At 42.9% G+C, this 13,386-nt stretch overlaps 1 protein-coding gene across 4 annotated transcripts in view; it reads right to left on the reverse strand.

The window, feature by feature from the left end:
- Window positions 1-13,386, reverse strand: part of LOC121862940 (anoctamin-7-like) — a 149,488-nt gene that overhangs the window by 68,712 nt on the left and 67,390 nt on the right. For all 4 annotated transcript variants that reach the window (XM_042361387.1, XM_042361386.1, XM_042361385.1 and 1 more), the window contains exon 2: window positions 9,792-10,670. In XM_042361387.1, the coding sequence (XP_042217321.1) occupies window positions 9,792-9,971 (180 nt within the window). In that variant the 5' untranslated portion in view covers window positions 9,972-10,670. The remainder of the gene's footprint in view (window positions 1-9,791; window positions 10,671-13,386) is intronic.

Consider the following 13,386-nt stretch of genomic DNA (forward strand, 5'->3'; position numbering starts at 1 on the left):
CACTACAAGGATCCTGATTACTGTGAAATAACTTGTGGTACATTACGAACCTTGCCTGCTCATCAGCATTTTGCTTTAAATCTTAAACTCAAGTCTGCTTTAATTCAACTGCCTATAATGAATTTCACTATTAAGGGTATTCAAATAGTTTCAGAGAAATTAAAAGTTTTAGCTTTCTTGAACGAGACACATTTTGCTGATTTGAAAAATAACTTCCCATTTTATCTATCACGGGAATATGCAATACCAAGCCTTACAATTCCCTCTATTTTGTTAATTCTGGCAATTATGTTCCTGTTCTGCTATTACAAGGCAGTGTCATCCAAATTCAACATTGTTCATAACATACTAACCTGTAAGACACTAACGTATAGGTCCCCTGTTGTAGCTAATACCCCTACAGTAGTTGAGTTCCCAGCTTAGTGTCTACATATCTGTTTATAACATGGTTAGGGTTGTCTAGGATGTACTGTACTCTGCGAGTTATTTAGGCCTCACGGAGCTCGGCTGGTAGGTGACCGAGCGATGTAATGGGCCCCTGTCTCATCAACAGAACATATTATATAAATGGGTCAATACATCTGATATTATATTCAGATTCACCACCCTGTAACTTTTCACTGTCTATGAGTAAGACATGAACGGTACACGTGAGAGGGCAACTCTCCTAAGAGGGAAGAAGCCCATAGACAGCATTGTATGTAAGCCTGCACTGCCAGGCCCTTTGTCAGTCACTCACAGGAACTTATATCGTTTGGACGTGACCAACGTTTATATTACATAAACGCCGTCCCTTTCTCATTCACTCATATATAGTGGAACTTACGGTCGATCTACACTCAGGAATTATAGATACAATCCTTTTATAATAAAACAAGGAACTACAGTTGGGTTTCGTTACTTAAACCCAAATAATAAATATATGTGAACGGCCTAGCTAATTGGACAATCCAGCCGATTCATGGTACTATGATAAAAAAATTTTGCTCGCTAGATTCATCCAAGTTTCGGTGATTGCTATGACATCTACATTCTCGGTACATACAACCGCTCTCAGCAAGTCTATTTTATTTCTAACGCTCCTACTGTTTGTATAGTATACATTTAAACCTACCCTTCCCTGGTCCTGTTTTACCCCTTGTCCTGAGTAACCAATTTTACTTCCCAGGACCAGCTTGTTTTTTGACTCCCACTTACCCCACCCTCTCTCTACTGGCGAAACCCTCCCTTTGGAGTGACAATTTCACGCTCCAGGGATGCAGACAACGTCTTTACCCCCGCACGAGACAAGTGTACTCCGTCACGACTGTACAGGTAGTCGTTGCCATAGAATCGTTGCCAGTTATCAATGAATGCCCAACCATTGTTTGCACAATGTTTTTCCAGTCGGCAATTTATAGCAATTGCCCTGGACAGCCATTCACGACCAACCCCTCTTCTAGGCAAGACACCACATACTATCGGGATCCCTCCCCTATCTCTAATCTTCCCCAGCGCCTCCCTATACCTCTTGAAAAGTTCCTCACTCCGAACCTTTCCTATGTCGTTTCCTCCCACACTAAGACACACGACTGGATTGGTACCCTCCCCTGACAAAACCCTATCTATCCTCTCAGCTACATGCCCTATCCCAGCCCCAGGAAAACACACCCTAGTCCTACGTTTCCTATCTCTTACACAAAAAGTCCTATCTAAAAACCTCACCTGGCTGTCCCCAACTACCACGACCTTACCTGTGGGCAGAGTTTGTACAACTGCCCTTTCCTCTCCTTGCTCCATACCGTCCTGCCTCTTCTCTTCCCCGCCAGCTTCCTCCAGCACCTGGTAGGGGTTACCACACTCCACACCCTGGTCAGCTTTCCTGAGTCTGACCCTAGTCCCCTTGGAGACAACCACTCGCCACTCCTGCTCCTCCTTCGCAGGTGTCCTGCTAGGCAGGACACCTACCTGAAGGAGTTCAGTCCGGAGGGCTTCATTTTCCCCCTTTAGAGTGTCAAGCTCACTCCTCGACTGCCCCAGCTGCCTTAACAGAGTGGCCAGTAGATCGTCTTTCCTCACACTCCCCTCCTCTTCCCCCAAGACACAACGATCGTGGTTGTTATAATCATGGTCGTGGTTGTTATAATCATGGTCGTTGTTGTTATAATCATGGTCGTGGTTGTTATAACCATTGTCGTGGTTGTTATAATCAAAGTCGTGGTTGTTATAATCATGGTTGTGGTTGTTGTAATCATGGTCGTGGTTGATATATTCATGGTCGTGGTTGTTATAATCATAGTCGTGGTTTTTATAATCATGGTCGTGGTTGTTATAATCATGGTCGAGGTTGTTATAATCATAGTCGTGGTTGTTATAATCATAGTCGTGGTTGTTATAATCATGGTCGTGGTTGTTATAATCATGGTCGTGGTTGTTATAATCATAGTTGCTGTTATAATCATGGCCGTGGTTGTTATAACTGGCGGTCGGTTGTTATAACTGGCGGTCGTGGCTATAACCGCGGTCGGCTATATAACTGGCGGTCGTGGTTGTTGGTAATTGGGCGGTCGTGGTTGTTATAATCATGGTCGGTTGTTATAATCATAGTCGTGGTTGTTATAATCATAGTCGTGGGTTGTTATAACGCACGTGGTTATATAACTGGCGGTCGGTTTAAGTAATCATGGTCGTGGTTGTTATAATCATGGTCGTGTGTGTTATAATCATGGTCGTGGTTGTTATAATCATGGTCGTGGTTGTTATAATCATGGTCGTGTTTGTTATAATCATAGTCGTGGTTGTTATAATCATGGTCGTCGTCGTGATACTTACAGTATCTAATATACTATAGAAAGGAATAGAATAAAGGTTAGAATAATTAGTTAAAGAAATATTCGCCATAAGGAGAAAAATAAGTACACGCTGTAGCCTCGTAAGTTCCGAAAATGCTCTGGTAAAGTTGAAACTGCACATCCAGACGCATGATGAAACTCAGCTCCCCCCACCTGTTATCTCTAACTTTTGTCTGTTTCCCCTTCTTTCTTCTATTTACTCATCTTCCTTCCTTTACTAATCCAAACATCATTAAAAATAAAAGTAGGCTAAGAGAAAAAGTGGGGGGAGGAGGAGGGAGCCGTACGACAACTGCAATGGTGGGCTGACAGCGTACAGCGAATGAGGGTGAGCCAAGTCCGTAGACTTGCATCGTTTTCCAGCGTAAATAAAATGGTTATGTAATGGCTTCCTAAAGAAACCATCGACATGGGACCAGGTTTGTTCCACTCTACGAATTGTTTGCGATTTTTTCACGAAGTTTGATGAAAAACGATTGTGCCGTTTCGCCTGCCCAGAGCAGATACACGCACGCCTAGCGCTATAGTATATTAGATATCAATTCACTGGAGTCGGTGCAGCGAAGAATGACGAAAATGATTCCGGGACTTAGAAACCTTCCATATCATGATAGATTAAAGAAACCAAACTTGCATTCCCTGGAAAGACGAAGAGTGCAGGGAGATATGACAGAAGTATTTAAGTGGGTGAAAGGAATATAAAGGAGATATATATATATAAAGTTCTTATAATATCCAAGCAGGATAGGACTCGTAGCAACGGATTTAAGTTGGATAAGTTTAGGTTTAGGAGGGAGATAGGAAAGAACTGGTTCACAAATAGGGTGGTGGACGAATGGAACAAGCTTAGCAACTTTGTAGTAAGTGCTGGAACACTGGAAAGTTTAAAGGGAGGCTGGATAGATTAATGGATGATAGAGAGTGGTAGTAACTCTCAACAGGAGCTGCCATGCACAAGCCAACCGGCCTATTGCAGACTCCTTATTTTCTTATATTCTTATGTCTGTGTCGCCGTCAACAGGCAGTCAATCTACAGTATGTAAACAGATTGTATTTTGCTTTCATGTCAGCGGCCTAGTGTCTGGTTTCATCTTCACGAGTACGAGTTGAACTTGTAGTGGATACTCTCCTCTACAACTGCTGATTGGTCTCTCCGGGGTCACCAATTGTAGCGTAGTGTATGTGGCCAGTAGTCAACTTTGTTACGTTCACGTGTACAGTACATGTGAGCGTAACAAAGAGAAAGTTGACTACTGGCCATATACACTATGCTACAAACTACAACAACTACCTCAATCCTAACCTAACCTAACACCTCAATCCCCCACTTACACACGATTGACCATTAACGCTTTGCTGACCTGATCTTGACCTCTGACCTAACCCTGACCTGACCTCTGACCTCCTCCATGGGACAATATCGAGTGTGACGGAGTTAGAGGAGACGGCAAGACTCTGACGCAACTTTGTGACACCTCAAGATTAGTTCCCCCGAGAGAGAGAGAGAGAGAGAGAGAGAGAGAGAGAGAGAGAGAGGAGAATCTACCTCCTTTCTCTTAAACCTCCACTTTCTCTTTCACTAAAACACAACAAAATATAAAAGAAAATATAGGAAGAGGAAGTAACGGCGAAAATCCTGAGCGAAAGTGCCTTAACTTTCCTTCACTTTCTCCTCCTTAACCAAGCAAAAAGAAAGTGAGAGTTGAGTCTTCAGTAAGCGAGGGAGAATGAACACAACAGCTTCAAGTCTCTGCAAAAGTGACCGCCGCATTACTTTCACTTTCCTCAACCAAGCTGGAGAAAGCAAAGAGAGAAAGTTGGGTCTCCAGCAGGCACGGAAGTGTGAACACAGAAGCAAAAGTAACCTCTCACTTACTCTCGTCGACCAGGCTGGAGAAAGTAGAGAGAACTGAATATGGAAGCAGACAGAACGGGAAAAGAAATTAAATAGAAGTTGGCATGGAGTAAAGAAAGTAAATAAGAATAAAAGAAATCAGTTGAGAGAAAGGTAAAAGAAAGCAGACAGCAGGAGAGAGAGAGCTGTATGAACAGGCCAACTTGAAGTGAGAGGTGCTGGAGGTGATCGTCAAGGCCAGGCTGGTGAAGAGTAACTGAACTGGACCAAACACGGACGGACATACATACACACGGACCACCTGGGTGGATAAGTGGATGGATGGGTGGATAGCCAGGGGGATTCCATAGTGTATAGAGAGTACAGTAAGTGTAGCTGCTCTTACTACTACAAACAATAATAATATGACAAACACACTACAATGAAAACACTAGATTCGCCTCTTGTACTCCGTGACGTCATCAGTATGGCATTTGACGTCACCGACATACCGCTCCAAATGGACAACTCGGGTTTGCCAGCCAGATCTTGGCCAGGCAGCAACACAGACCCCTGCGTGTTGGTGACTGGGTAAAAATAATAATACTTTCTCACTGTTTCTAATTTAACTACAATACCATACGCCACCCTGTAATAAAATCCCTCAAGTACGAACGTTTTTCTATTGGTATAAAACGTTATAGCTCCCCGGAAACATTTAATGACGCGCAACATTACGGCACTGTAGGGTGTCATACGGAGGCGAATTTTTTTTTTTTTAGTTTGAAAAATCGGCCCATGGTATTAATGATGTAGTTCTATGTGCAGAATCATGTGATATCTTCAGATTTGAAAAGTTTTCATTTTTTGCTAGGTAAATTTTAACTTGAAATCTTTATGAAAATTCAGTATTCCCCACCCTTTACCAACACCACTAAATAGCTTATTTAAAGTTTAAAGTAAATGTATCAGGTTAATTTATTCCGGATGAAAATGATCCAGAATATGAAACGAATGATCTTGGACATACACATTTATTAAATTAATATTCCTTTAGAAACAAAATCATCAAATACAAAACCGGTTTTACTATTACTTAATTCGGTGTTACAAAAAAAATTCATAGAGAATTTTGTTCTTCTTTTGCTTCTGTTTCACTCATCACCTCCCTGTTGACCACCTGAGCTCGGATGTAGCCTTCCCTCCTCTCCTGGCTGTACACGTGACTGCTGGCCTCGCTCACTTGCTGTACACAACGCTCTATACTCTGGGTGTGCGAGGGCCAGGCAGGGACATGCATGGGGTTGTCCAGGAAAGCTCTGACTTGAACATTGGTGAGGCTGCAGGTAAGAGGGGCTCACTGCCAGCCTGGATGTTATCCAGATCTATGAGATCAGTGAGGGTCTTAAGACTCCAGGATTGACTCTAGGAGCTCTCCTGACTCCTGAAGGAATCAGTCACTAACTGATCTTGGCCGTGCCTCCCAGATCCTCCTATAAGTCCTTACATCCAAGATCTTTTGACTGCCACTCTTCTCTCTCCTCCCTCATCCCATTGCAGAGCATTGTCTGCAGAACTGCCTCGATGAGACATTTTCAGGAAGATTCTCACAAATCTGCTCCATTAATTCGAACAACCTTCCTTGGTTACCTCAGGAGCCCAAGCTGGAAGAGAACATGCCCTGACCTTTCGAGAACGATGACTTGACCTTGGTGTTGAAACCAATTTAGACACTCACGATGAATTGATGGGGTCAGTGCCCAGGGTTGCATGGGTTCCTTTCAGTTTATGATGAGCGACCCAAATTCTGCAGAACCTGAGAGCCGTTGTGAGCCACCTAGAATGTGAGACTGGACCTATCTGCAGGTAAGCAAGTCTATCAGACATGACCCCAGTTTTGATGGCACTGCAAATCATGTAACCATAGTACTGGTCAGTACTCAGGTCGTCAATGACAGTATGTGCAAGCTCAACGAGTGGAGGGCCAACTGTGATTTTTTCAAAGCTCAGATTTATTTCTAACTCAGTGGCAGAGTCCAGCATCTTGCCAAGAGGACCAGACCATCTGTTGTTTGAGTCTTGCCATCCAGCTCCTGGATCAGATGTCTGAGTGGCAACTCGTTGGTGTGGAGGTCACAAACAATCCAGACCAGCTTCCTCCCAATCTTCCGCTCTATCCACTGTATGACCCCCCCTTGCCACCCTGTGTTCGTGTTGGTGCTGTCCCCTCCAATGGCCTGCAGGGTCTGGTCTACGCTCTCTCTCTCTGAGCCAGTTCACAATGTTATCTGCCACTATCTCAGCTGGTTTCCTGATGTCATCTTTCTCTGGAGTGAAATGCCACAAATACTTCCCTCCTGGTTCACTGCAGCAAGAGTAGTGTTCCTCCTTCACCATGGCAGGGGAACAACTTGTCAGAATCTCCAACTTTCATGAACACTTTAGTGTCATCCCTTCTCCCATCAAAGAACAAACAATTGATTCCATTTTCTCTTATCCCCTTATCAAACTCCTCTTCTAGGTTACTGACAAGTTTCTCCTGAGCTCTCCTTACTTTGTTATGATCTATCACCAGGTGAACATCATCAGGTGTTATCAAACCACCGTCAATCCAGGCAGCTGTTGCTATCTCTGCAGTTTCTCTGAGACCAGTGTGGTGTCGCATGCTGGCCAGAGCTATGCTCAGGATATCTTTCCTATTTCGAATCTTATGCCTGGAAGGTTTGGGATCATTATTTTCTGGGTTAGGGACAAAGTCACCATTCTCCTGGTCAGCACTCGGATCAGCCATGGGGAAGTCATTAAACTCTGAATCAGCTTGACTCCAATCATCGGCCTTTTTTACCTCACCCTGGGCCTTCTCAAGTCTCTTTTCCTCCACAACTCTTCTCCTCTTCTGTCTCTCTGTGGCAGCCTCCTGTCTCTTGGACTCCGGAATATCTTGGCTAGAAATCATGAGCCCCTATACTGCCAGTCTTCTCTCTCTGTGCTTTGACAAATGCCAGTTCGATCCACAGGAATCTTCAGTTCACGCTTGCAAATACAGGAGATGTGGACCTCGGATTTACAGTCACGATCGCATCCAAACTCAGGACAGAGAACAATTGGGCACTTACAAGTAATTATGTCAAATAACTGGTCCAGTTGCTTGCAAAAGCTGTCCTTAACTGCAAGTTTTTCCTCTCCCATGAGAGATATCTCTTGCCTTTTCCCAACTGGCTAGCAGTCTCTCACTAATCTTCTTCTGACTTATTATGACTGGAGGCTTGAACTGAGCGTTAGCCAGAGTGTACTGTGCCAAGACAGCTTTGGTCATATCACTGGCAATGTCTTTGTTTGTGTAAATTCTTTGGTTCTTTTCACTGATTTGCCTGATTAAAACACCGTATCTCAAAGCATCTCTCAATGGAGGCAACTCCGACTTCAGGAGCTCTCTCCCAGACCCAAGATAGTGACTGAGATGGCTGGATTTTTGGTTCCTCGTCCTGACACAAGCAGCCATCGCAAATATTATCAACTTATAAATGCATCAGAATCTGAAACAGAAAAAAATATTGTTAGTTGGGTTGTTAAAGAATGAAGTCAGAAAGCAATGTTCACTATTTAATTGTAATGCACTAATGCAGCTGTACGTTAGATTTTCGATAAATTTCACGCTAAAATTTACCTAGCAAAAGGTTGCAAAATATTGAAACTGAAATTATTTTCTGTTTATATACACTAAAATCTACCAAAAAAGTGATGGGCCATTAGTTTTAGCTGATCTTCCCTCCTATGACACACCCTATTACGGCAGCATTGTAGCTCTGACACTATATTGACTTGGTGGCTGTGTGTGTTTGTGTGTTTTAACAAAATCCCACCAGACATAATATGGACAGACGAACTGACAAAACCTAATTCTATTACACACACACACACACAGTTACGGTCGTCTCCCCTTCCCTCAATATTTGTTTCAGTTCAGTTACCCATTGTATTTAGTTTCTATAGTGTCCCGTTTTTCTTTAGAATCGAAATCCTAAACTTATGGTAAAGACTTATAAAGAGGTCTTGATTATTTGATATTAGTTCATCTAATATACTATAGGACTAGGCATGTGTTCTGGGCAGCCGAAACGGCACAATCGTTTTTCATCAAACTTGGTGGAAAAATCTCAAAAAATTCGTTGAGTGGAACAAACCTGGTCCCATGTCGATGGTTTCTTTAGGAAGGCATTAGTTAACAATTTTATTTACGATGGAAAACGATGCAAGTGTACAGACTTGGCGCACCCTAATTAACCATACATGTCTACGGACTCGGCACACCCTCATTCGCTGTACGCTGTCACGAGCGTTCAAACTCTCACAAGGGCACGAACGTGCCCGCGATCACTTGTATAGTCTTAAGAGTATTGTAGTCGTGAGATAGCATTGTATGTGGTGGAGATAACATTATTTTGAGTGAATTGATTTGTGGCCTTTTGTATGTACATGGATGGAGAGCACATATTCATTATATTTTGTTAAATATATTTTGCTGTAATTGTTAAAGCTGTGTTTTGATTATACCAGTTTTAATGGGAACAGTGGTATTAAAATAAACACCTGTCAAGAGGTTGTTAGCCAGAAATAAGGTAAGGGTCTGTGTTTAACATTTAATCTCTGTTAACAGAAGCTGTTATTTCAGAGTCTCCTCTGATATAATGGGCCTATGGGCTGACTATAGATCCTCTAGTGAGTCCTAGAAGAGGGTGTGAAGGTTGTAACAATACACACACACCAAAGTCTTACCTCCAATTAATATGATTCACAATAAAAAAATCCTACGTTAATGATGTTAGTCGACCTTAAACATGGCGGTCGAGTCTCTGAACTATTTGGTTTCCATGTTTGACCCTTTTCTTTTTTTAGGAGGACAATTTAACATGCATAATTAATGTCTTACCTGTTAATATCTTCTTTTAACATGAGAATGTTAACTTAACATATATAACTGATTATATTTATCTTTAACAATACAACTACCAACATAACATAACGAAGCCATAATATTTCAACTTAATTTTAACAACAATTTAACTAACTAATACCATAAAAAACTCGCCTTTCAAACTCTAAACTCTACTCAAGGAACAACTCACGTGGAAGTCAAGATCGTCCTCGTTGATGAAGTTACAGTGCGCCTCGGGGTCCACGTTGGAGTAGCTGCCGATACTACCGTAGGTCCGGTCCCTCACTATGCTGCCGTAGGTCCTGTCCCGCTGGAGCTGCCCTGTCCCGTTCAGCTCATACCGCTCACTCTGTCTCGTTCCGAACGGCATCTTGGTGGTGGGGTTGGTGTGATGATCGTGAGGTTGTCAGAGGGCGTTCTTCTGCATCAATATCTTATCAAGTTCTTCTTGCATCGATGTCTTATATCTACTAGGGAGGCGTTTATGTCTTCACCTGTAGATTTATGTTGCCTGTCGGAGTCTCGTTCATGTCTTTGGTTTGGTTGGTTAATACTAATGACGATGTCTTACGCTTCAGGTTATTGCGTTTTATTATTACATCAATACAATAATGAAGAAAGCCATTATGGGAGTGATTGTCTTTGGTTCTTCACACTTGAGGGGTTCATCCAACACTGAACCAAAGAGCAGTGGTAGTCTCTTGGTTCTTACGGTAGCCAGAGTGAACCATCGAAGCTCCGGATATATGAACCATTTGTTGGAAGGTTCACACGTGGCCCGTGACTTGATCTGTCTTCCTGAGCGACGCCTCGACTTGTGTTTCGATTCATGACTTATTTGAGGATGGAGATTCAGTCACTGCTTGCTCACGTCTTGAACTGACTCACCACTCGTCTTGAACTGACTCACCACTCGTCTTGAACTGACTCACTGCTCACGTCTTGAACTAATCCGCCATCCACGTGCCATCCACGTCTTCAAGTGACTCCTCACCACTCGTCTTGAGCTGACTCACTCCTTGGACACGTTCTTCAGGTCGCTGGTCAAGTCTTGTAGTTTTCCTTGCGTCTGAAAAAAATATTCATTAGTTTCAGAAATAAAACATTTTAACACGATATTTTTCCTTAAATTTTCCATCGCAAGCAAAAATTATTCGATCATCACTGATGGTTTATAATGAAGAGAAATTTGAGGTTGTGATTTTTTTTTGGGGGGGGGGAGGGGGTTCACCTGAAAATTAGCCCCCATAAACACAATAAAGCTAACCTAACCTAATGCTAACTGAACCTAACTTAGCTAACGTAACCTAACGCTAACCCCAACGGTAGCTAAAGTTGTTGTAATGAGACAAAACTCACCCGAAGAAGATATTACATATAGGTAGATTATTTATAGTAAGAGAAATGTAAAGAGAGAAAGAGTTTGGTAACGTGGCCGGGATGTTATTTACACTGTCAATGCACTTATCTTATCTCATATGTCAATACACATATATCATGTATCATGTAGTACGTTCTTAAGGGACAACTTGTTAAACACCACTTCGATACAACTATTTATTAATTCACTCAATGACACAGACACGTTAATATTACATCGGAGTTCTTAGCACATTATTGTTACGTTACTCGACACTGACTCGGACACAAACTTGAAAGGAATACACTTCCCACAGTAGGTAACTCACCCTTGGGATAGTTCTGACAAGACTCACATGTAACCTGACGTAGGCCCAGTGGGTGCTGGCCGGGCTGCCTCCTATTGGAGACTCTGCTTAGCTGGTGACGCCGGGTCTCTGACCTGGGGAGGGGACGAGCGTGACTCTCTGCGAGTGAGCAAAAAGACGACCAGGACGGGAGAGAGGATGACCAGAGTGACAGAATGACAATCTGCCGAAAAACCTGAATGAAGAATGCCCTCGTGGGCAGGACTGCAGGTCCTTTATATGGGCCCTCAACAGCCGGCGTTTTGACCTCTGCCAATTAACACTAAACTGGTTAGATCTGGACAGCTGTGTTCAGGTGTGGTCATGCCCACGTACGTCTTAGGTGTGGTTGTGGGTCACCCGGCTCACTCAAGTCATTAGCAGGCGAGGTCAGGTCCCTTGGGTCTTGACCTGGGGTGTGTCAACCTGGTATGTTGGGTACCACGAGGTCTGCAGTGTACTCGCTGATATATGTGTTGCAATTCTCTGGGCTGTAAGCTATGGTCTGACATTCAATCATTACACCTCCCACCAAGACCAAAGCTTCCATCACAGAGAACTGATGACACACATAGACAGCAATATCACGTGTAGTATCTAAGATAGTCCCTGAGGCGATAATACAATCTCACATTCACATAGATGTAGGTTTTCCTACTGGCCTAGTTTGATCTGACAAAGCTCATTATATTGTTTAGTCGTGAGGTAAAGTACGTTGGGGTGGTTAATCTTCAGGTGCTCCTCTCAATACACTTATACCTGTGCTAATATTGACTCTAGAATTACTGCAAAAAGTATTCTACCTGTGCCTCAGTCATTACCTCCTCAAGACACCTGTAATTAGCTCAGGTAATTACACTACCTTCAACTTTAATTACTCTTGGTATTATTTACTATAGTGCCTCCACATACACGAGTCAATACCTCCAACAAGCCTTTAATTAACTCAGTACCAACCCACTTTACCTTCAATTGTTTGATGTTATTAATTATTACATATTTGTCAACTTGATGTACTGTTGGACCAAATTACTGTGTACCAGGTGTGTGTGTGTGTGTGTGTATCTACTTTACACACACACACACACACACATCCCCCCCCCCACAACAACTCTTCCCTTCCCCCCACACCAGCTCCCCCCGGCCCCCCACACACAGGTCGTAACAGGAGTGCCTGAACGAAGACACTCGTGTTACTTCCATCTATAATTCACCCCACCATTACCTACTGATGTGTGTTGTTCCTTCTCCAGCTACTGCCTGTCTACTCTACCTCCTACCCTCCACTGCTCTCTACCTCCACTGTTTAGGTTAGGTTAGGTTAGCATTCGGATGTTTAATCATCAGGCGAAATAAACTGCGGTTTTTAATCCTCAAGAGATCCTTCAACTTTTTTTTTCTGAGTTAAAACTGCATCAAAAATTCAACGATAAAGTTGAGCAAACTTAAACTGTCTTGACATTTTCAGGAATGAGAGAGAAAGAGAGAAGAAAATTAGATGTCATATTTTATCTCCAACTTCACTGAAGCCAAGATAGACGCCATTTGTCTCTTTAGGCCGTCGGGAGAAGTTTTATTTTCAACTTTAACGTAATGATATGTTGGGCAGTCAGTCAGTATGTATTAAGATCACACAATTATATACAGTGAATGTTTGTAACACTGTGAACCTGAGTTACTTCATCACAGGGGCGAATCCAGGAATATAAAAAAAGGGGGTCCAAGAAGTTGTGGGCGGGGAAACAAGGCGAGCACAGTGAGCCCACCCAGCTGTTTTTTTGTTTTGTTTTTAAAGTGACCAATATCGCGCGCATTTTTAGGCTATTTTGAGGTCAAGTACACTTGATATTAGGAGATATTCTGAGGTCAATAGTAACTACTTTTTACTATACACACAAAAAAACGCACGAGTACAATACTACATTAAACAAAAATAATTGGAATTTTCTGATGAAAGGGGGGTACGGACCCCAGGACCCCGATGGATCCCCCCCTGCATCATCCATCATAAAATAATGCGACTTGATACATACCAGAGATCACCTGACCTGACCTGACCTGCCCTGCCCTGTAAGAGTC

The sequence above is a fragment of the Homarus americanus genome, unplaced genomic scaffold (genome assembly GCF_018991925.1).
Source record: "Homarus americanus isolate GMGI-L3 unplaced genomic scaffold, GMGI_Hamer_2.0 scaffold24922, whole genome shotgun sequence".
In the NCBI taxonomy this organism is placed as follows: domain Eukaryota; kingdom Metazoa; phylum Arthropoda; class Malacostraca; order Decapoda; family Nephropidae; genus Homarus; species Homarus americanus.